This window comes from Salvelinus sp. IW2-2015, linkage group LG19 (assembly GCF_002910315.2).
Source record: "Salvelinus sp. IW2-2015 linkage group LG19, ASM291031v2, whole genome shotgun sequence".
Classification (NCBI taxonomy): Eukaryota; Metazoa; Chordata; class Actinopteri; order Salmoniformes; family Salmonidae; genus Salvelinus; species Salvelinus sp. IW2-2015.
The window spans coordinates 18,605,638-18,630,037 of record NC_036859.1 but is presented as its reverse complement, the minus strand read 5'-3'; the positions used below and the strand labels follow the sequence as shown (position 1 = coordinate 18,630,037).

Below are 24,400 nucleotides of genomic sequence, written 5' to 3'. Positions count from 1 at the left end.
TCAGGGAAAGGCTGGCACAATGTTACCATTCATATCAGTGCAAGCTGCTTCTGCAACTGTCACTGCCATCTCTAGTGTGTGTGTGTGTGTGTGTGTGTGTGTGTGTGTGTGTATGCGTGTGCGTGTGTCTGTGTGTGTTTGTATGCACATGCTTATGTGCAATTCGTCACTGCCAATTTGCTCTGCTGATGCTCTTGGTTTGATTATGATTTGGTGTTAGTGAATGCTGCTTCTGCTGCTTTACTATCCTGCCTGTCCTCTGTTCTATGCTTTTGGTTTGTTTCTTTTCTCCTTTATCGTGTGACGTTGTTGTACAGCCTGCTGTTGGGTCAACCAAACCAAACTCTGCCAAAACACGGCCCACCTCTTTGTCCACTGGGGACGCAGCTGGCCCCCCAAAACGTTCCTCCCCCACCTCAAGCTCTGCCAATAAAAAAAGTCCTGTTACCAAGGCAACCACTCCCACTGCTTGCACCAAGCAGCCAACGCCCGCTGCCAGTCAAACCCCTAAAGTCACCAAGTCCATGGTGAGTTCCCTCCCACTTTCCTCTGGTGTCTTCTCACTGGCCYCCCCTTTTGTGGTTGGCACCTTGTCCCCCTCCCGTTTGTTTGGTTCTGCCGTATAACTGTCCAGTGCCCACCTACTGACTCTCACTCATAGTTTGTGGACCACCAACTCCCTGCACTATGACATCTGTCCAGTCTCTTCACCATTTAGGGTAGTCCTACAAACTGAATCTTGTCTATCACCTCCCTGAAAACCCCAGCATACTGTACATTTCAATATCTCATTTCTGTTTCCAATCTTTGCTCCCCTCATTTCCTAATCACTTTCCTTTTAGTCCAGCGCTCTCTTCCACACCAACCGTTCTCTGATTTCCTGTTTGCTTACTCAGACTCCGGAAAACGGTCCCCCTGTGCCAAAGGCCAACGGCACAGCAAATAAGAACGGTTCCTCTACAACCGCCACTACTAAACCTGCTGGGCCACGCCCCTCTGCTAGTGCCCCCTCTCTGCGCCGCAACACTGGTGAGCACTAACTCTAACTGTACCGTGCAAACTTACATTCTTTAAGGTACTTTACTCTTGATGATGGTGATATTCAAAAACCCAAAGTCAGAATTCATTGGTCATCCCCAGATCAATACATTGTTCACAAGTCTAAATCATGTAAGGTGAGCTTGGTTATGTCCTCTACCCTACAGTTCCCAAGACTGATATCAAGCCAAGTGATGTGAAGAAGCCTAGTACGCTGAAGACAACACCAAGTAACAACAACCAACCTACACAATCTAAGTATCTCAGTATACAACTAAAACACCCTGGAGTTTAATGTATTCTTTGAAATTGTTAGGACAGATATCCTGTTTTAATCTCTCCTGACAGTGTCATTATGACTACACAGAGAGACAAACACAGTGGATATGTGTGGCTAAGAGACAGACAGGGATGCAGAGGGAAACAGAAACTTAGGCTGCGTTTACTGATCTTTTTTTTTTCAGTAATTGAATTGACCAATCACATCAGATCTTTTCACATCAGAACTTTTTCAGAGCTGACCTGATTATCCAAAAGACCAATTAGTGAAAAAAAAGATCAGAATTGGGCTGCCTGTGTCTCCACAGTAGCTCCAGTTAATGAAAACACTGACTGAACCCTCAATCCTGTCGTTTCCTCCTCTGAGATGTTCATTAGTCATCAAATCAGGGGCTGGTGACCCAGCCTTGTAAAACCAACTACCAGAGACCACTGTATCTACTGTATGTAGGTAGTAGTAGTGTGGTTCCTCATACTTCCCTGTGGACTTGTTAGCTTCCAGCCCATTGTTTCCTAGTAAATCATTGTTAGTGTTGTGCGCGATCAGCTCAGCTCCAGCCATTAGAGGGTACTGTTCTATGGTTCCTCATGTCCTTTCGCTCTCTCTGCCCCAGTCAAGCCCAGGGTGCCTCGCACCTCCGCCACTGCTCCGAGCACTCCTGCCACCAACGGGGAGCAGCTTCGCCGACGCATCACCAAACCCCCAGTGCCCAAGCAGACCGCTATGGAGAGGAAGCCACCTGTACCCAGAGCWCCTAGGACTCCCAGACCTATCAACGCACCCCTGCCAGACCTAAAGAATGTGCGCTCCAAGATCGGCTCCACAGACAACATGAAGTACCAGCCTACYGGCGGCAAGGTGCGGTAACCAGGGATAGAGATGTACTGTACATGGAAGCTTGTGGAGATGGGTCTATTTAAGAAGACCGACATGAGACATAGACATTTTTGTATTAGCATATTTAAAGTGCTTTCAATGCTGCCAACTAATGCCATTCATAGCAGGGGTTTTCTCACAAGCAAATGATCATACAAATTCCATATTATTAAAACCTCCTCACCTCTCCACTGCTACCATATAACAAGACCATATACCATCTCATTAGTCATTGCCACCTTTATTGGCCTCCTCAACTGAATAGTGGCACAATGCATGCTAACCCTATAGAAAATATGTCAAGCAAACTATCTGTCTAATTCTACTTTTCTTTTTCTTTCTGTAGTTCTCTTTCTGTTCTCTCCCCTTTTCCTCTCTGTAACTTTTTTATTTTCTCTATTTTCTCTCTCTCGTCTCTCTACGTTACAACTGACAGCCGCCGTCACTCATTTGACCGATACAAGGTGCTGTCACCTGTATTCATAAAGATCACTCTGAAAAGAGGAATCCTTTCATACAGATGATCATCTTGGAAAATAGCCGTCATGTCCAGTCTTTACATATGGCATTGGTTGTGACAGTGTCCATCCATCAAAAAGGTTGCCTGTCACAGTGATGTAAGCATAAGGGAGACTCCCTAGAAAAACTATCTAAAAAAACKAGTTTCAGTACCAACCCTGCACACACTTCCACTAATCTTGCCTGAGAACTGAAGAGTTGAATTGGCTCCCTGAGCCAATGTCTAGGCTTTGGTTTAGCGAGCCTAAGCACTCTTCTGGCATGCAGGAGACCTGGGTTTGAAACTCGTCAGTGACACAGACAGGTGGTGTAGCTGAAAGCAGAACACTTCCCTCCATCCATACACCCACCACCACACTCTCCTGTGCCCTGACTGGTGGTACTGACCCAGGGCCCAGGGCAGCCTTGTCTCCTGGTATTGACCCAGGGGTGGTTGTCTCCCCTCAGGTCTCCTCGGCGGGGGCTTCCCAATCCAAAGACGGCCCGGGCAAAGTGAGTCCCTATCATCACACACCCCTCTTTCATTCTCACCCGTGTGCCTAACCACTCTCTCTCCTCTGATATCACACTGAAGGAAATGACATAAGTGGATATTTTTGTCCACTGACTATTTGAACCTACCTGTACACACACAAACACATAAATAGAGACACGTCACACTCTAACACACTCACTCATGCACATTCTCACCTTTTCTTCTTATTCATGAAAACCTGTTGCTTTCCTGTATAAAATGTGGAATGGTTGTGGACAGTGTATGACAAGWGTCTGTATCCCCTGAAATGCACAGCTTAACTGACAGACAGACAGAAAAAGAGACAGACAGGACCTTGCCATCATTCACCTGACCTCTACAACCATGGAACTACCCATCCCATTTGTTTGGCACAGAAACGTTCTCATCATGAAATAACAGAACACCACAGGGACCGTTGTCCTTCGCTGGTTCTCCCATGCACCTGGTACATTTAGAAGAGCCCCGAGCTTGAGTATTTGAGAGGCCCTGGATGGCTTTTGAGTTCGTAGTGCAACCAATACCACTGTTAATGTTCATTTGGGTTTACTTCGTAGTTTAGCCTTAACCTTTATACAGTCATGTTAGTCTTGTATGATTCAATTAAGGATTTGAATCAGTGATGTAGTGGTACAAAAATAGGTTGGWAAACTGATCACCGGTCGCAGTGAAAARGTTATGCTTACTATTCTTTCAATGCAGGTGGRTAAACTGTTGGGCCTAAAAAATGTGCAAGATAAGCAATACAGAAACAAGCTCCAGCACTCATAAGCCAAGTGATATAGCAGAGTAATGTAGCCATTGGTTGTCCAACACCTGTGAGTTGAGTTCAGTGATATATGAACTGGAGGGAGTGTGAACAGGCAGTGAGAACTAACAGACCTTGGCTGTGGCCGTGTGTTTTAGAGGGTGACTCAGCCTGCCTGTTCTGCTACCTGCGTCAGAGCCGCAAAATCATCTAAACACCAGGCGTCTCAGAATACAAAGCAAAAAATAAATGCAGAAAGCAGACTAGTGCTTTTCATTCAAGGTTTCTGAACAGATGTTCCCTTGCTGTGTGACAATGTTTTGAAATCAATAATTGATATCAGAGAAAAGCTGGCTGGCTAGTATATCTGTTTGGGTGTGTGTGTGTGAGAGAGAGAGTGACACTGCAATAGTTCTCAGTCACATCTAGAATTGGATTTGAGCTCATTTGCATGTAAATACTGATGTCTGACCAGCCAGCATTTCTGACTGTTGTGTGACTTGACTTTACTTACAAGGAGCAAGTAAGAGTTAACACCCTACTGTATGCTCTTCAAATTGCTTTCACTTTTATATCCTGGTTGCTCCTCCACCATCCTCCACTAATTCTACACTCATCATAGTGACCCATTCCCCTCTGCTACTGTGCTGTTTTGTAGGTTATGATAGTCCACAAAAAACTGGACTTCAGCCATATCACCTCTCGCTGTGGCTCCAAGGATAATATCAAGCATGTCCCTGGTGGAGGGAATGTAAGTACAACACATGGTGGTCCCATGTGGCTGCTGCCTCCATCCCCATATCCCACTGACATGCTCGATTGGACAGAGTAATGTCCTAACGTTCTAGTCATTCTAATTATATGGTCAGCCCTATTGACCAGCCTAGATACACTGAGTATACCAAACATTAAGAACACCTTCCTAATATTGAGTTGGACATGGACTCTACAAGATTTTGAAAGCGTTCCACAGGGATGCTGGCCCATGTTGACTCCAATGCTTCCCACCGTTGTGTCAAGTTGGCTGGATGTCCTTTGGGGGGTGGACCATTCTTGATTAACACGGGAAACTGTTGAGCGTGAAAAACCCAGCGTGTTGCCGTTCTTGACACAAACTGGTGCGCCTGGCACCTACTACCATACCCTGTTCAAAGGCAGTTAAATATTTTGTCTTCCCCATTCACCTTCTGAATGGCACACATACACAATCCATGTCTCAATTGTCTCAAGGCTGAATATATATATATTTTTTTACCTGTCTCCTCCCCTTCATATACACTCATAGAATTGGATTTAACAAGTGACATCAATAAGGGATCATAGATTTCACCTGGATTCACCTGGTCAGTCTATGTCATAGAAAGTTCTTAATTCTTTTTATACTCAGTGAATAATGTTTCGGTCCGAGTGCTGTGCTGTTTGTGTGAACTTTCTCACCCAACTAACTAGCCTACGAGATACTAGCTTTCTGTCTGCCTCTCACTCTTTTACATTCAACAAGCATTTTCCTTATTAAGTGACAAACAATATTTTTAAATGGATACTTCAAATTGCCTACTTCTCCAATTTACAGTACCTCAGCGTTTTATCTGTCCAAATTTCATAATCAGTGTTACATTGGTGGGCGAGAGTGATTCAAGGCATTGTGTGTGAATTTCAGAGTGGGTGTTGTTTCATGTTTGCCATTCATACTTCACCATTTGTGTTGTTTGTTTGCGTGCATTCAGGTCCAGATTCAGCATAAGAAGGTGGACTTGAGCAAAGTGACCTCCAAGTGTGGCTCTAAGGATAACATCAAGCACAAGCCAGGTAAGACGCCTAATGATTTAGGAAAATATATCTACATCCCAAATGGCACCCTATTCCCTACATAGTGCACTAGTTTGACCAGAGCCTCATGGGCACTGGTCAAAAGTAGTGCACTACATAGGGAATAGGGTTCCATTGGGAAGCATCTTATACCAAATTAATTMTCTTCTTACCCTACTTGTAACTAAGGTGTGTCCGCTACAGGGGGTGGAGACGTGAAGATTGAGGCTAAGGCCAATGGCAATGGTAATGGAAAGCCCAAGGTGGGGTCAATGGACAATATTGGCCTTGAGGCAGGGGATGGACAAATCAAGGTAAGGTCACCATTCTGTTGTAGTCACATAGTCATTAACATTTTTATCTAACCAGGATTTGGTCATGGAAGTTTTATTTAAAAACATTTCAKAAAGCTTGAAGTTATGAAACAATTGTTTATTGCAAAACACAGAAACACAGCATCTTTGTGGTTGTGGTGGAAAAGTTTCATTTGAACATGCTGATTGCTCACATACAGAGAGCAATTTCATCCTGTTAAAACAAGCAATGTCATCATGCATTATGGGAGTTTGTCCACTAGATGGCATTACCGGTAATGATTACCCAGCCTCACTACTGCTTCATAAAATTAACAACAGATAAAGAAAAGATCATTGAACTTCTAGAAATGCATAAACACTTTTTCAATTAACAAATGATTGTTAATTAACATCAGTGTGTGTCTGATTCTGATGCTGGTGTGTTTCCAGGCTGAGGGGATGCCGGAGAAAGCTGCAGGGAAAACATCTCCCCCTGGTGGAGCTCCAGCTACAGGTGCAGGAAGCATGGCTAAGGAGAACGGCAATAAGGCCTTGCCTCAACCTAATCCCTTTGGGGGTGACCCGATGGGCATGGACAAACGCATCCCTGAGACAAGTAGGTGCCCCTTACTCCAACAAGCACTTTCACTGTCATGCACTCTCATAGCTTTAACTTTGAGATTACCTCCGTTGCCGAGTGCTCAGATGAGAGATAACTGATTGTTGTGAAGTAGGCTCCTTTTTAGCTTTCTTGCTACAAATGACAAATACTGTACAAAAACATTTGTACGTTATTTTATGCCATAAGTCTAACCAGTTTACTCTTCCCTCCACTCTTTCTCGTCTTAATTTTCTCCCCTATCCCTCCATCTTTCTCCATTGTGTCTGTATCTGCCTGCAGATTGAGTCTTATAAGCTGAGCTTTCGCGAGAACGCACGGGCTCGCACCACCAACGGCGCCGACCTTATCTCTTGGCCCACCCCGATTGGCAGCCCCCCCTCACCCCCATCGCAGCACCTCTCTCTGTGTTTCTCTGGGGTCCGCCAGCTTCCTCCTCCACACCCTTCAGCTCCGACCCAGCCCCTCGTCACCCAGCCATGGGGCAGGGGGRAAAATACTGAATGCTAGCAGAACAAGGACTTCTTTAGCACATTCCAACTTATTCCTTTTACCTCACAATACAGTATCGCATCACTACTCTCTACCCTCGTTGAATATCTGTYTTAGTCTTCTGGTCTCAGAAGAGCCAGTTTTAAAGTATAGAGACCAGAGTTGACAGATAGAGGAAGGTATTTCTGTACAGTGGGGTTTTGTCTCTTCTGGATTGCCCTGGCTGTAATATAAGGGGAGTAGTATGACCTCAGAGTGAACCTTCTAGAATATAGACCCTCAGTGTTCTGTTGTAGTTATGTCAGCGCCTGCTTCTTTTGTTCCAGCCTATAAGCACTGTTCTTATACGTACAGTAGTGCAGTCTTGATCAAAATCACAAACACCTACAGTGTCGCACTGTATATTAGTATGACTTTTTCGTCATAGACTATCACAATGAGCCACTGCTATGTATGTGACAGGCCTAACCCTAGATGTAAAACCTTCCTTACCATATCTAACCCTCTGGATGAGCATAGCCTCCCCTGTACTGTAGGGACCCCAGATTTCACTTATACAGTACATTATGATGATTAGTGAAACAMCCCTTATTGTGAGCATGTGGGACTGTCATGTCATCCCAATGAGCAGCGGCTAATATGTCAACACCTCACTTAACCAATTCAGTATGTCTAGATAACCTTCTGTAAACCTGTGACCCCCCCACACAACCCTCTAAACAATAAGAAACTAGTAGGCTGTTACAAACAGTAGGATATTTAACATCTCTTTAAAAAAAAACTCTGTATTGTGTTTTAGTAAATTATTGTAACAATGAGCTGATGTGTTGTTCTGTTGTTTAATCATCAATATACCCTTTTTCCTTTTACTGTTACATCTCTCTGAAAGCAATACAGTGAGTGGTCTTTGTTGAGGATACAACTTCCTCTTACACACCCGTACTCGCACATGTAAACTACAGTACGGTACAGTCAGAGAGAGAGAGCGAGAAAAACCCTCTCAGGGACTGTGCACAGAGACTGGATGCCTGAGGCAGGACAGAATAGTAAGCAGGAGGCAGCATACAAAGTGAGGAAAGGCCTATGATTGCACCAGGAGAGTGGAGATACTCCAGTGACGATCAAGTCTCTGTAGTGTTGGCCAAATCGTTGGGACAGGGACGACGACTAGAGAGCCATGTTGAAGGAAAGCAAGATTTAGATAGATTTAACAATATTATCGTAAAAATACAAATACAATTTGAAGTCAATATCAAGAGAAGTTTTTGAAGGACAAAGATGGTAATTGATCTCCAATGTAACAATGTACATTTTAATTATTCTCAACGAATCCACTGTTAAATATGAATTGATTTGAATGGCTGCTTATGCTACTGGTTCCACTGTGAATAGTAACATTATTGTGTAACAATAGGGCACAATTGCTTAACCAAGCAAATATATATAGCAATATATATATATAAGCTAATTACTCTGTCTAACTTGCTATTGGTTTTGTAAAGAGGTTGGCGGATGGAATTGTATAACATTACATGACTATGAATTAGGATCCGGTGTGTGTGTGTATAGTAGTTGAACGATCTTTGGGATGGTCTCATTTTGTGATCAACATTTAGACATTTAGACATCTGTGGAGTCTGTCGGATTTGTGGTACGTTGCCGGATCAAGATCAAGGGCACCCGGGTGGCCTTTAAAATACTGCTAGTTTGGCTCTTAAGAGTATGAAAATTGCCGTTCCTTTTGGAGATATCCATCACACTACTCCAACAAGAGGGATAATGGCCACAGATTTTCAATGTGTAATTGTGCCTTGTAGATTCTCAAGGCTGAACTGTAACAGGTGTACAGTTCCCCCCCAAAAAGTATATTTGTGTCCCCCACCCTAAAACACTTTTACTTAGATTTATTTGTTGTACTGTCGGTAGGGTGTAATCTGAATCTATTTGAGTGTGTGCACTGCAGTGGAAGAAATAATAGTGAACGTCAATGGCAGAGATAATCAAAGAGCAAGTGATCAAATTATCGAGAAAGAAAAGCAAAAGCACCTTATGATATTTTTAAGGTATTCTTTCCCCCAACATTCCCATGGTTAGTTCAAAAATTGTAATGAAATGAATTCTTCCTGAAGACTAAGCCTTACACTGATGAAAGCAGACGAAAGCACGTTGAATGCACAGTGGCATGTCCATTTCACGTTTGAGCTCTACAGTATGTTTGAGTGAACTGTTGCCGTGATTGGATGAACAGATTTGTCTTTTAGTCTCCTTGGTGGTAACCTTGCTCACCGGTCACGTTTAGTGGACTTTGGTGTCATGTTTTGGGTACAGTGGTCACYCACTCTGTCTGTTCTCCTTGTGCCTGTTAGGCACCACCTTTATGAACACTCACCTTTCCAACGCTTAAGTGCTGCTTGCACCACCACCCTTCCATCAGTCTTCACACATTCGTTTGTATATAGACATCCACACGTTTTCATCACCACAGGAGAACAAGGTATTGATGTTAGGGTCTTTATGGATGTTGAGAAATGTCTTTGACGTTCATGAACCCATTTCCGGAGAGTGTTTTCTTTCTGGAGTCTGCCTTTTTTCAGAAAGGGCTGAAGTACAAGAATGTTTTTACAATTTAATATATTAAAGATGCAAGATATGAATATAATATGTATGAACTTTTTGTTTTGTTGTAAAAATCACAATAAGACACTTATACTCAATATAAATTTGACTGACAGTAGGAAGTGTGTGTCGAGTCCAGTATGGGGACCGCAGCAGACTGTGAATAGCTTAAGCATTCAGCGATGGTTAACTTCTCAATGGATGGTATAGGTGTGCTTTTATCCACTCCAACTCTATAGTGGATAAACTGATATTTGCTTGAATAAATTACCACTTTTATCTGCCTCTTACACTTAGACTTACTATATGTAGAAAATCTACCAGAAACAAAGAATCATCCATATTAATGCATATTCTTCCAAATGTTTTGTGTCACTGGTGAGCTGACCGAGTGCTCAACTGTAATCATGAACCAGGCATTGTGAGGATAGGTTGAAGGTCAAGCTCCCACATGCGGCACCTGACACACACAGCCCTTGAATGTTGTCCAGACATCCTCCCCTTGTAAGACTAACAGTAACTGTCTTTTGGCATGTGTTATGTAGTGTGCTTCTGTAAAGCATCAAGGAGCCCATCTAGAGCCTTCTTAGAGCACACCTACAGTGTGTATTATTCTCCATAGTGCACACCATAAGAGCATGCAGAAGACAATGGATTGTAAACATCTGTCATAGATAGGAGGAGTTAATTGTTTCCCTTTCGATTTGAGTAATGTAATTTGGTATGAAAGAGATGTTCATTGTGATTCATTGTTAACTAGTGATGTGAATATTAATCATGAAATAAAAGACAAGCAAAACATTTATGACTTTATGTTTCCAATTCTTCTACTTCTACTCTTTTGTGCATACTTTGTCATTTTGTTCCATAAATAACTATCTTAAGGACAGTTCGACATTCACTGGAGGGGGGGGACCAAAATAGGGGAGGGTTGTCTAGCTTAATTTTTTACTTTGGGGAGGGTTGTGTGTTTTTTATTAGGCACATGGGAGTGTTGTGCGTTTTTCTCCTAGTTTGCATTTGCTCTTTTGCAGGTTTACCTATGCATACCTGTGCATTCGGAAAGTATTCAGAMCCCTTCCCTTTTTCCACATTTTGTTACGTTACAGCCTTATTCTAAAATTTATTAAATTAATTGGTTTCTTCATTAATCAACACACAATACCCCATAATGACAAAGATAAAAATAAAAAAAAATACCTTATTTGTACTTCTATTTTATTTAATATTTTACTGGGATGCGCTGTCTGTTGGGGATCACCATTCTCCCAAGTCGTCCTACAATAATATGGCCAGGCGCGTCACCTCCTCTCCAATCCAAGCGGYTATTCCTCCCGCAGCTAGAACCTAAAAGGCGCTGCATGGTCAATCCGATGTCTGCATTGGCCGTGCAGCATTTACGGTGATACGGCCTCTGCAGAAGTCAGGGCATTCATACTCCTACATGATGATCGATGCTTGGCTGCTGTTTGACAAATCAATCAATCCAAACTGTGCAGAGGTCATTTGATGAATGGAAAGAGACATCTGTTACAAAACACCAAAATGACCATTTAATGACATTCGGAGATCGTCAAGCTAAACCTTCGATACTGCGTAGGCCTACAAGGTAAAGAGGGATGCATTTTCTGTTTGTGGAGATTGACATGGTCTATTTATTGTGGTGTTGAAAATGCAAACCATGATATTGATGTGCCCAAAGTCGGTATGTTCTGCGTATATTTTATATGATTTTAAAATCTAAATGTTGAAAATCTCATTTCAACCTACAGTAGCTGATCATTGTCTGCAGCCGGTTCTGATCGTAGTGTAGGCCTAGTGAAACAGGCAGGGAAAGTGAGCTTGTCCATGGTGGTCGGCGAAACCTCAACCTTCTGGCCCATAGCCCTGCGTGGCATCGACCGTGCTACAAAAGCATGCTGACGTGTCAAAGTCGATATCCACGTTTATAAACACAGGGTCGCTACATCTATTGATATTTGTGGTCGTAAACATTATTTTGAGTTAATTGTATGAGGAGGGAGGGTGTGCAATTTTATTTCACAGTACAATGGGAGGGTCGTGAAAATAGTTTTAACGTTGTGGAGGGGGGGACCTTTTTCAATAGCAAAAACACAGAGTATAGTGCACATGAAGTATCAGCACGGTGCACAATTAAATGGTAGTGGCTAGACAACTTTGCATTTAATACTGTATAGAGAGAGAAGATAACGACACTTATGTAGAGGGACAATGCATCTTGGCAGGCAGCCAGACGAAGGAGACTCAAAGTCAGCCTCTCCATTATAACCTATTGTGCCAGCCACTAGAGAGCTGTATAGCCTAATACCCTGTATTGCCAGGTCTTGTTGACATGGAATAGTTATAGTCCTGAGGATAAAGATAAACCTGTGAAATTCTTCCTGGCTGCCTTTCACTGATTGAGCAGGACAGCTTTAGATTCACAATAAGGTTCATTGKCAAGTGTCAACCAATAGTAACAGGTGACCCAATGAAAAATCATGTCTCCCTACAACATCGACTATAACTTAACCACCCTCTGTCTTTTCAAACTATATTATTAGAGTTCACACATTTCCCGTCTCTAGACTAAATAAACACCTGCTGTCTGTCCCTCCTTGTCCCACTCTTTACTGTCATGTCCTTGAAAGTCCCCCAACCAAGCCATCAGGGATGTGTGGTACCTGTCCTACTTGAGTGTGCAAACTGACACGGCTTGGGTTTCAGAGGACTATTGTTAGGGGTGTTTGTTCTTATGTGGTGGCAACGTGGCATAACGGTCACTTTTTAGAGAAGGACTGCCCACCTCCCTCTATCTCCTCCTGACTAACATTGGATCAGTCATTGGTGGCTCTGCTGGATGGTCTCTTCAGTGGTCGTCTTCCTATCAGACTCCAGTAGGCTACAGATGGTCTCTTCAGGTGGTCGTCTTCCCTATCCAGACTCCGTAGGCTACAGATGGTTTTCTTCAGTGGTCGTCTTCCTATCAGACTCCAGTAGGCTACAGATGGTCTTTCGTGGTCGTCTTCCTATCAGACGCAGTAGGTGCTACAGATGGTCTCTTCGGTGGTCTGTCTTCCTATCAGACTCCCAGTAGGCTACAGATGGTCTCTTTCGGTGGTCGTCTTCCTATCAGACTGCAGTAGGCTACAGATGGTCTCTTCGGTGGTCGTCTTCCTATCAGACTCCAGTAGGCTACAGATGGTCCTCTCTCACCACTGATGAACCTCTGAACTGACAGAGAGAAAACATAGCTTGCAGAAGAATTGAAGAGTGGAAAGTCTAAATGTTGTTTCATTTCACATTACGTTGATGCTTTTGATCTGGTGGTCTGTTTGTCTCACACAGGATCAATTTGAGAATGCTCAAGATGCTTCCCACCAATAGTTTGTCACCCATTGGCCAGTATCTCTGAATGCCTTCCACTGTCCTATGGTCCAGCAGCCCTAGGCAGGCACCAGCAGGTATGTAATCCAGCTTTGAATAATTGCTCATTAAAACCTTTGAAAGGGCATATACTACAGTTGTTTACTTGTTGAAAATACTTACAGTTGAAGTTGGAAGTTTACATACACCTTAGCCAAATACATTTCAACTCAGTTTTTTCACAATTTCCCAACATTTAATCCTAGTTATAATTCCCTGTCTTAGGTCAGTTAGGATCACCACTTTATTTTAAGAATGTGAAATGTCAGAATAATAGTAGAGAGAATTATTTTTATTTCAGCTTTTATTTCTTTCATCACATCCCAGTGGGTCAGAAGTCTACATGCACTAAATTAGTATTTGGTAGCAGTGCCTTTAAATTATTTAACTTGGGTCAAACATTTCGGATAGCCTTCCACAACCTTCCCACAATAAGTTGGTGAATTCTGGCCCATCCTCTGACAGAGCTGGTGTAACTGAGTCAGGTTTGTAGGCCTTCTTGCTCGCACACGCATTTTCATGTTCTGCCCACAAATGTTCTATAGGATTGAGGTCAGGGCTTTGTGATGGCCAGTTGCTTCAATATATCCACAATAATTTTCCTTCCCATGATGCCATCTATTTTATGACGTGCACCAGTCCCTCCTGCACAAAGCACCCCCACAACATTATGCTGCCACCACGTGCTTCACGGTTGGGATGGTGTTCTTCGGCTTGGCAAGCCTCCCCCTTTTTCCTCCAAAAATAACGATGGTCATTATGGCTAAACAGTTCTATTTTTGTTTCATCAGACCAGAGGGCATTTCTCCAAAAAGTACAATCTTTGTTGCAAACCGTAGTCTGGCTTTTTATGGCGGTTTTGGAGCAGTGGCTTCTTCTTGCTGAGCGGCCTTTCAGGTTATGTCGATATAGACTCGTTTTACTGTGGATATAGATACTTTTTGTACCTGTTTCCTCCAGCATCTCACAAGGTCCTTTGCTGTTGTTCTGGGATTGATTAGCACTTTTCGCACCAAAGTACGTTCATCCTCTAGGAGACAGAACGCGTCTCCTTCCTGAGTGGTATGACGGCTGCGTGGGTTCATGGTGTTTATACTTGCGTACTATTGTTTTACAGATGAACGTGGTACCTTCAGGCGTTTGGAAATTGCTCCAAGGATGAACCAGACTTTTTTTTTACAATTTCTACAATTTTCTTCTGAGGTCTTGGCTGATTTCTTTTTGATTTCCCCATGATGTCAAGCAAAGAGGCACCGAGTTTGAAGGTAGGCCTTGAAATACATCCACAGGTACACCTCCAACTGACTCAAATTATATTCATTAGCCTATCAGAAGCTTCTAAAGCCATGAAATCTTTTCTGGAATTTCCCAAGCAGTTTAAAGGCACAGTCAACTTAGTGTATGTAAACTTCTGACCCACTAAATTGTGATACAGTGAATTATAAGTGAAATAATCTGTCTGTAAACAATTGTTGGAAAAATGACTTGTGTCATGCACAAAGTAGATGTCCTTACCGACTTGCCAAAACTATAGTTTGTTAACAAGAAATTTGTGGAGTGGTTGAAAAACGAGTTTTAATGATCCCAACCTAAGTGTATGTAAACTTCCGACTTCAACTGTGTAACGTAGGCCTACACCATTTTTTAACTCTCAATTTATTTTGAAATGTAAAAACCCTCAAAGTTGATTTGCTACAAGATTTCAGGGTGACAAAAGCAAATACCAATGAAAAATCCGAAAATGGTGTGGAAAGAATATATTTTATAATTCAAGACAACGCATTCTAAAATGAATCACACACACTCTTCGCATGCTCACCTTTGGTGAGTTTAGGCCATAGCCAAGTTTGGGACATTAACAAGCAGGCTATCAAATCAGCCATGCACCACAGAATTCCACCTAAAATCAGTGTAGTTACTAGTGTGTGCAGCGAGCCGTTGCTGTCTGATGATGTTCTGTCCTTTCTCCCAAGTAAGTACTAGCTGCAGCTAGGAAGCGAAGCAATGGCCTACATTCAGACCAGGGGTCACCAACTGGTCGATCGGGATCTACCAGTAGCTCGCAGCCCACCTATGAGTAGCTCGCCAAGGAATTCTGAAAGTACATGGAATTTTCATGTGTTCCACCACAAACTTGTGATAAACAAATCTCACAAGTATTAGACACTGAAAGCACCCAGCTACTATCGAATCAACGCAGCGTTGACATTATCCCACCCCTGGTTAGCCACTATTGGCTTAAAAAGCAAACTTAAGACAATATCTGCCAAATAATTTCCAGCAATATTGCCCCTGTCTGTCAGTGTGGTGCGTGTGTTTGTCTATCACTCCGTGTGTAGCCAGTTGATGTGATAACCATCTTGTGGGTTGGCAGAAATACTTTCCCTAAAACCTTCACAATGAAATGTTAACTGCAAAGTAGGCTTTCCTGGCAGAAGTATATTATAAATATCTAGTATATCTAGCAGCAGTACAGAACTATCACTAAACCAGCACATTGTATTTGTATTTATTATGGATCCCCATTAGGTGCTGCCAAGGCAGCAGCTGCTCTTCCTGGGGTCCAGCAAAAATGAAAGCAGTAATATACAGTACATTATAATAAAATGTGTAAATATTAAAATACATTTTAAAAACATATATCACTATACATTAAGTGTGAGGCCCTCCGGCCACTACTCTACTACAGCACACTATCCAGGTGTACATGTGTGTACAGTCGTGGCCAAAAGTTTTGAGAAGGACACAAATATTAATTTCCACGAAGTTTGCTGCTTCAGTGTCTTTAGATATTTTTGTCAGATGTTACTATGGAATACTGAAGTATAATTACAAGCATTTCATAAGTGTTAAAGGCTTTTGTTGACAATTACATGAAGTTGATGCAAAGAGTCAATATTTGCAGTGCTGACCCTTCTTTTTCAAGACCTCTGCAATCCGCCCTGGTATGCTGTCAATTAACTTCTGGGCCACATCCTGACTGATGGCAGCCCATTCTTGCATAATCAATGCTTGGAGTTTGTCAGAATTTGTAGGTTTTTGTTTGTCCACCCGCCTCTTGAGGATTGACCACAAGTTCTCAATGGGATTAAGGTCTGAGTAGTTTCCTGGCCATGGATCCAAAATATCAATGTTTTGGCAAGGTGGCAAGGGGCTCCATCATGCTGGAAATTGCATTGTTCGTTACCAAACTGTTCCTGGATGGTTGGGAGAAGTTGCTCTCGGAGGATGTGTTGGTACCATTCTTTATTCATGGCTGTGTTTTTAGGCAAAATTGTGAGTGAGCCCACTCCCTTGGCTGAGAAGCAACCCCACATATGAATGGTCTCTGGATGCTTTACTGTTGGCATGACACAGGACCTGTCTCTTATACACATCTAGATGTGTTTAGTGGCAGGGCTGAAATGCAGTAGAAATGTTTTTCCAGTTCATTTGCATGGCAAAGAGGGACTTTTCAATTAATTGCAATTCATCTGATCACTCTTCATAACCTGTCTCTTATACACATCTAGATGTGAATCAATGCTTGGAGTTTGTCAGAATTTGTAGGTTTTTGTTTGTCCACCCGCCTCTTGAGGATTGACCACAAGTTCTCAATGGGATTAAGGTCTGGGGAGTTTCCTGGCCATGGATCCAAAATATCGATGTTTTGTTCCCCGAGCCACTTAGTTATCACTTTTGCCTTATGGCAAGGTGCTCCATCATGCTGGAAAAGGATGGTTGGGAGAAGTTGCTCTCGGAGGATGTGTTGGTACCATTCTTTATTCATGGCTGTGTTCTTAGGCTCTCCTTGAAGTTCTTGATGATCTGATAAATGGTTGATTTAGGTGCAATCTTACTGGCAGCAATATCCTTGCCTGTGAAGCCCTTTTTGTGCAAAGCAATTATGACGGCACGTGTTTCCTTGCAGGTAACCATGGTTGACAGAGGAAGAACAATGATTCCAAGCACCACCCTCCTTTTGAAGCTTCCAGTCTGTTATTCAAACTCAATCAGCATGACAGAGTGATCTCCAGCCGTGTCCTCGTCAACACTCACACCTGTGTTAACGAGAGAATCACTGACATGATGTCAGCTGGTCCTTTTGTGGCAGGGCTGAAATGCAGTAGAAATGTTTTTCCAGTTCATTTGCATGGCAAAGAGGGACTTTTCAATTAATTGCAATTCATCTGATCACTCTTCATAACATTCTGGAGTATATGCAAATTGCCATCACACAAACTGAGGCAGCAGACTTTGTGAAAATTCATATTTGTGTCATTCTCAAAACCTTTGGCCACGACTGTACAATCCTCGCTGTTCCATGAGGTGTATTTTTATCTATTTTTTAAATCTGATTTGACTGCTTGCGTGAGTTACTTGTAGCCATGGCTCTAAGCATTACTGTGCACCTCCCTGTCTTGTGGGGTATGCATGGGTGTCTGAGCTGTTTACTAGTAGTTTAAACAGACAGCTCAGGGGATTCAACATGTCAATACTTCCTACAAAAACAAGTAGTGAGGAAGTCAATCTCTCCTCCACTTTGAGCCATGAGAGAATGACATGCATATTATTTATGTTAGTTCTACATGTATATTTAAAGGCCAGCCATGCTGCCCTGTTCTGGGCCAGTTGTAATTTTCCCAAGTCCCTCTTTGTGGCACCTGACCACACGACTGGGCTGTAGTCCAGGTGCGACAAAACTAGGGCCTGTAGGACCTGCCTTCTTGATATTGTTGTTAAGAAGGCAGAGCAGTGCTTCTTTATGGACAGACCTCTTCCCATCTTAGCTACTGTTGCATCAATTTGTTTGGACCATAACAGTTTACAATCCCGGGTTACTCCAAGCAGTTTAGTCTACTCAACTTGCTCAATTCCCACATTATTTATTACAAGATTTAGTTGAGGTTTAGGGTTTAGTGAATGATTTGTCCCAAAGGATGGTGCGAGGTTTCCTCAAGATGTGATGCTTGGCATTCAGGCCAAAGAGTTCAATCTTGGTTTCATCAGACCAGATAATCTTGTTTCTCATGGTCATTATTTAGGACTAATTTATTTCTTGCCACCCATTCTAAAACTGACTGCAGCTCTTTGTTAAGGGTTGCTGTAATTTCACTCACTCTAGTAGCTGATGTGTATTGTTGAGTCATATGCATACATAGACACATGGGCTTTACACACAGGCTTTACTAAGGTCATTAGTAAAGATTGAAAAAAGTAAGGGGCCTAGACAGCTGCCCTGGGGAATGCCTGATTCTACCTGGATTATGTTGGAGAGGCTACCATTACAGAACACCCTCTGTGTTCTGTTAGACAGGTAACTCTTTATCCACAATATAGCAGGGGGTGTGTAGTAATAACATATATGTTTTGTCCAGCAGCTGACTATGATCAATAATGTCAAAAGCCGCACTGAAGTCTACAAAACAGCTCCCACGTTTTATTATCAATTTATCTCAGCCAATCATCAGTCATTTGTGTAAGTGCTGTGCATGTTGAATACCCTTCCCTATAAGCGTGCTGAGAGTCTGTTGTAAATTTATTTACTGTAAATTAGCAATGTATCTGGTCAAACACCATTTTTTCCAAAAGTTTACTAAGGCTTGGTAACAGGCTGATTGGTTGGCTATTTGAGCCAATAAAGGGTGCTTTACTATTCTTGGGTAGCCAAATTACTTTTGCTTCCTTCCAGGCCTGAGGGCACACACTTTTCCGTAAACTTAGATTGAAGAGATTGCAAATATTAGTAGCAATATCGTCCGCTATCATCCTCAGTTATTTTTCATCCAAGTTGTCAGACCCAGGTGTCTTGTCATTGTTGATAGACAACAGACGCACAATTAAGGGGGAATTAGACTCAAAAATCAAAATGTGTACGTTTATGTCCAGAACTTTAAAAAATGGTCTTCTGATGTGATTTAAGCATGAACATGGACTCAGAACATACAATTTCATTGTTTCTCTATGAACAATTGTCATATTGAGAGTGAAAAATAATAATAATCTAAAACCAGGAAAAATAAAAACTGAGATCTCTGAGTCAGTTAGTTAGCTACTTGAGCAAGTTTGCGTTGTAGTTTTCTTTGGGCGGAACAAGTATTTCTTTACTTATCTATTGTTTACCTAATACCTATTTGTTTTACTTAAAACATAATAGAACTGCTGTACTAGCTATTTATTGAGACTAGCTAGCTAGTCCAACTGGGTGAAGTAAAATTTAAAAAAAGGACCATATCATGTGTAAATTTGGGCTATTATTTTGGTACTGAAATCCACAGTGTTTTATAAAAACTTCATTTTATGTGATGTTCGCCCACACGAGTCGCCACTCAACTCCATCTTCAATCGTGCAGTTGAGTTTCATCAGCTAGTGAGACTGCAGTGTCTGGGTTATATATTTGATAGCTAGCTAGTTACTGGAAGAAATTGTGTTCAGGGACCGCCTCTAGAGAACCTGCTTGTGATCATATATTAAATTATTATCATAAAGCAATAACTATATTTTTGACCTACAGGTTCAACTTTGCTGCCACATGATCCATCCTGAAACCTAAGAAACCAGATCCAGCTAGCTATGTAGTAAGTAATGAGCTGTATGTTTGTTTCAACAATGATTAGGCCATTCTTTGATATTCTGTTTGTATTTGTGGCTGTGGCATGTCACAGTGCAGCAAGTCATGTATGTTCAGGAACATATGAATGATAGGGGGCATCTTGTTCATAAAACAGGTGTTAGGTTTACTAGCTACAGTTTGATCTCTGAAGCTGTCTGCTCTTTTTTTAATGAACTCGTTAACTCCTGTGACCCTATGTTATTCAAGTTATTCTACATTTAAACATTCAACCTTTGCACCAACAAAGGTCCTTCACTGAGCTCTGTTGAGGGGATGAACATTCCATTCCTGGCTACTCAATGACACTTTTAGCCAACTCATTCCCAGCTGTCCATATCCCTCCTCTGAGCAGTTATTTGTTAGCCTAACACTAAAAGGCCTGTTGCTGCAAACCCAACTCCATTGGCCTTGAGGGGTCCTATTATTAGTTCATTGGCACTCTTGAACAATACCATAAATGACCATGCATTGTCTGTTTAGAGGTGGTGTATTTCCATGTTATAATGGCATCAGGCAGAGTTCTGCTGTCGTAAATGTGACGTGCAGAATATGCTTTACATTTATACTTGGAAAAATGTATCTGATCAACATTCCCTTACAAATGTGAAGGCCATACCATGCGAGCATCCCGGAGTCGCCTCTTCACTGTTGACGTTGAGACTGGTGTTTTGCGGGTACTATTTAATGAAGCTGCCAGTTGAGGACTTGTGAGGCGTCTGTTTCTCAAACTAGACACTCTAATGTAYTYGTCCTCTTGCTCAGTTGTGCACCGGCCTCCCACTCCTCTTTCTATTCTGGTTAGGGCCAGTTTGCACTGTTCTGTGAAGGGAGTAGTACACAGCGTTGTACGAGAKCTTCAATTTCTTGGCAATTTCTCACATGGAATAGCCTTCATTTCTCAGAACTAGAATAGACTGACGAGTTTCAGAAGAAAGTCCTATGTTTCTGGCCATTTTGAGCCTGTAATCGAACTCACAAATGTKGATGMTCCAGACACTCAACTAGTCTAAAGAAGGCCAGTTTTATTGCTTCTATAATCAGAACAACAGTTTTCAGCTGTGCTAACATTATTGCAAAAGGGTTTTCTAATGATCAATTAGCCTTTTAAAATTATAAACTTGGATTAGCTAACACAACGTGCCATTGGAACACAGGAGTGATGGTTGCTGATAATAGGCCTCTGTATGCCTATGTAGATATTCCATAAAAAATCTGCAGTTTCCAGCTACAGTAGTCATTCACAACATTAACAATGTCTACACTGTATTTCTGATMAATTTTATGTTATTTTAATGGACAAAAAACTTGCTTTTCTTTCAAAAACAAGGACATTTCTAAGTGACCCCAAACTTTTGAATGGTAGTGTAGTTATTCTTAATATACTGCAGTGAGGTCATGTGGATAGTCTGATAGCTCTGACATCTGACACCACAGGAGGGTGAGTTAGCCAGTGTAAGGTGAGAGAAACAGCTTCAGGACCGTGCTCCTGCAGACAATAGCAGGTAAGGTAACAGAAGAGTAGATACAGTGAATTCGGAAAGTATTCAGACCCCTTGACTTTTTTCCACATTTTGTTGTTGCAGCCTTATTGTGAAATCGATTAAATAGGTGCATCCTGTTTCCATTGATCATCCTTGATATGTTTCTACAACTTGATTGGAGTCCACCTGTGGTAAATTCAATTGATTGGACATGATTTGGAAGGGCACACACCTGTCTATATAAGGTCCCATAGTTGACAGTGCATGTTAGAGCAAAAACCAAGCCATGAGGTCAAAGGAATTGTCTGTAGAACTCCGAGACAGGATTGTGTCGAGACACAGATCTGGGGAATGGTACAAAACATTTCTGCAGCATTGAAGGTCACCAAGAACACAGTGGCCTCCATCATTGTTAAATGGAAGAAGTTTGGAACCAACAAGACTTGTCCTCGAGCTGGGCGCCCGGCCAAACTGAGCATTCGAGGGAGAAGGGCCTTGGTCAGGGAGATGGTCACTCTGGTCACTCTGACCACTCTGACCAGATGGTCACTCTGACAGAGCTCCAGAGTTCCTCTGTGGAGATGGGAGAAACTTTCCAGAAGGACAACCATCTCTGCAGCACTCCACCAATCAGACATTTATGGTAGAGTAGCCAGACGGTAGCCACTCCTCAGTAAAAGGCACATGACAGCCCAGGTGCCAAAAGGCACCTAAAGGACTTRGACCATGAGAAACAAGATTRTCTGGTCTGATGAAACCAAGATTGAACTCTTTGGCCTGAATGCCAAGCATCACATCTTGAGGAAACCTCGCACCATCCTTACAGTGAAACATGGTGGTGGCAGCATCATGCTGTGGGGTTATTTTTCAGCGGCAGGGACTGGGAGACTAGTCAGGATCGAGGAAAAGATGAATGGAGCAGAGAACAGAGAGATCATTGATGAAAAGGTGCTTCAACACAGTACTGAGTAAAGGGTCTGAGTACTTATGTAAATGTGATATTTAAATGTTTTATTTTTACTACATTTGCTAAAATGTCTGAATACTTTCTGAATGCACTGACGAATGCATTGACAAGAGTTTYTTTTGTAAACTGTTGATATTGGTAGTCTCCTTGTTAAAATGTTCTACATTTAACCAAGTGAAGATCAATATGATGACAGAYCAATATATGCCGATAATCAGATTGCCAAGCTTTGATGACCATTAATGACAGCAACAATTATTTGAGAGGAGTGAGACTATCACTCACATACAATGAATAAAGACACAGTCAGTAGATGTGAATCTGATTGCGATTTAACTTTATTCTACAGAGTTACTTTAGGGCTTTGGATAGACTTCACCACAGCAGAGGGTTTCAGAGGTCCATATGAGAGCTTCACTCTTCATCGTGCCCTTTCTGTGATGATAAAGAATTAGGGAATAGAGAGAGACAGATCAGAAGATATTGGTAAGCACTGGTCAAGCTTTATGTAGATACAGTGGAAATCTAGACTGTATTCAATCAAACCTGCCATAGCAATATAATAGTGTCTTTGTTTTCAAACTACTGCCTATGAACAAACACTTCCTCTTTCTGAAAACGAAAAGCATCTACTTGTGAAGGGAGTCTACCTAGTAGATAGTAATAGTGTTTTTTTTACAGTGCCCAAAACTATTCTGTGTTTTCATTTCACAACCGTGATAATACAATTGCCGGTTCAATTAAATGTAAAGTGATGAAAATGTGTCCTAAATCTGAAGTCCTGGATTATTCAATATAAGGTCCTAGATGTGTCACTTAATACATTTTAAAACACTGATAAATTACCCAGATTTTTATATTATGTCACTTCGCATAAGTGTAACAGTTGATGAGCCTTCAGCTACATCCTCATTACCTCCTTAATCCAATCACTAACCAATCACCTAGGCTGCATATTTATGGGGAAACCAAGCCCACGTGTCAAGAGACATAACTGGGACTAACTGTAAATGTTAGACTGGATGGCTACGTACTTTTAAAATGTTGTAGTAACATTTCACAAGGTAAGTAACACAATATAAAGGTGTAGACTTATCAAGACCTAAATATGGGAACCATCTCTCATAACCGAATACTGTAAACAGTGTAATTTGGAATCACTTTGACTAACCAACTGACCACCAATTTGCCTTAAAAGTCTTATTACGAACAAGCGTTACAAATACAGAATACAATACTATATGACAAATACAGGCCTTATCTTGACAAAGTCTGATGCACTATGACAATACTGTTATAATAAAATATATTTGAATGCAGGTTTGGTCTGATTTTTTGGGGTCAATAAGACCTTTTCAGTATTAATGTTTACATCTGCTTACATAGTCACTTACAAAAAATATTTTTCCACTTTTGCTTATGATTTTGAAATACTAGAATTAAAACAACGYTTGTTTTTACATAATTATATTATGCACACCAAAAATTAAGATATTCAAGAATCAGAAAATTAACTTAGCCTCACTAACCTTGGAACCAACATCACGGCTCTTGGCACGCAGCTTGTTGACCTGAGACTCAGCGATGTCGGCCCTTTCCTCAGCCTCGTCCAGCTCATGCTGTATTTTGCGGAACTTGCCCAGATGGTTGTTGGCCTGCTCCTCCTGTGACATAGAAACACAACAAGCATCACAGCTAAAGCAGAGACCGATACTATCATACAAGCAAAAGATCCCCAATATTGTAGGTAAGTCCACACTTACAGCTTCCTCGGCAGATCTCTTGTAGGCTTTCACTTTCAGTTGCAGCTTATCCACAAGGTCTTGGAGGCGGGTCATATTCTTGCGGTCCTCATCAGTCTGTAAAGACAGAAGCCATAGCGAATAGCAGTCAGTAGATGTAAAGCACACATCTATGSATGCCTGTCATGGTAACAACAATAGAAATAAAAGATCACCTGGTAGGTGAGTTCCTTGATACGCCTCTCATATTTACGAATTCCTTTGATTGCATCAGCACCCTTCTTCTGCTCACCCTCGACCTCATTCTCCAGCTCCCTCACCTGTCATAACATAAAAATAACATCTAGGCTATGTAACAGGGACCATTATTGCTGTTTTGCATAT

At 41.9% G+C, this 24,400-nt stretch overlaps 2 protein-coding genes across 9 annotated transcripts in view; one reads left to right on the top strand and one right to left on the bottom strand.

Moving 5' to 3' along the window:
- Positions 1-7,071, top strand: part of LOC111979263 (microtubule-associated protein 4) — a 47,454-nt gene extending 40,383 nt beyond the window's left edge. For 3 of the 7 annotated variants that reach the window (XM_024009680.3, XM_024009679.3, XM_024009685.2), the window contains 10 exons: positions 318-527; positions 897-1,029; positions 1,206-1,268; positions 1,932-2,176; positions 3,161-3,205; positions 4,634-4,726; positions 5,703-5,784; positions 5,974-6,098; positions 6,531-6,696; positions 6,982-7,071. In XM_024009680.3, the coding sequence (XP_023865448.1) occupies positions 318-527; positions 897-1,029; positions 1,206-1,268; positions 1,932-2,176; positions 3,161-3,205; positions 4,634-4,726; positions 5,703-5,784; positions 5,974-6,098; positions 6,531-6,696; positions 6,982-6,986 (1,167 nt within the window). In that variant the 3' untranslated portion in view covers positions 6,987-7,071. The remainder of the gene's footprint in view (positions 1-317; positions 528-896; positions 1,030-1,205; positions 1,269-1,931; positions 2,177-3,160; positions 3,206-4,633; positions 4,727-5,702; positions 5,785-5,973; positions 6,099-6,530; positions 6,697-6,981) is intronic. The other 4 variants (XM_024009681.3, XM_024009682.3, XM_024009684.3 and 1 more) reach the window with 4 other exon arrangements.
- Positions 7,072-22,594: 15,523 nt separating this feature from the next.
- The window catches only part of LOC111979807 (myosin-6), a 30,656-nt gene continuing 28,850 nt past the window's right edge, over positions 22,595-24,400 (bottom strand). For both annotated transcript variants that reach the window (XM_070448859.1, XM_024010520.2), the window contains 4 exons: positions 24,232-24,336; positions 24,038-24,133; positions 23,804-23,938; positions 22,595-22,709 (listed from right to left, as the gene is read on the bottom strand). In XM_070448859.1, coding sequence (XP_070304960.1) covers positions 22,689-22,709; positions 23,804-23,938; positions 24,038-24,133; positions 24,232-24,336 — 357 coding nt within the window. In that variant the 3' untranslated portion in view covers positions 22,595-22,688. The remainder of the gene's footprint in view (positions 22,710-23,803; positions 23,939-24,037; positions 24,134-24,231; positions 24,337-24,400) is intronic.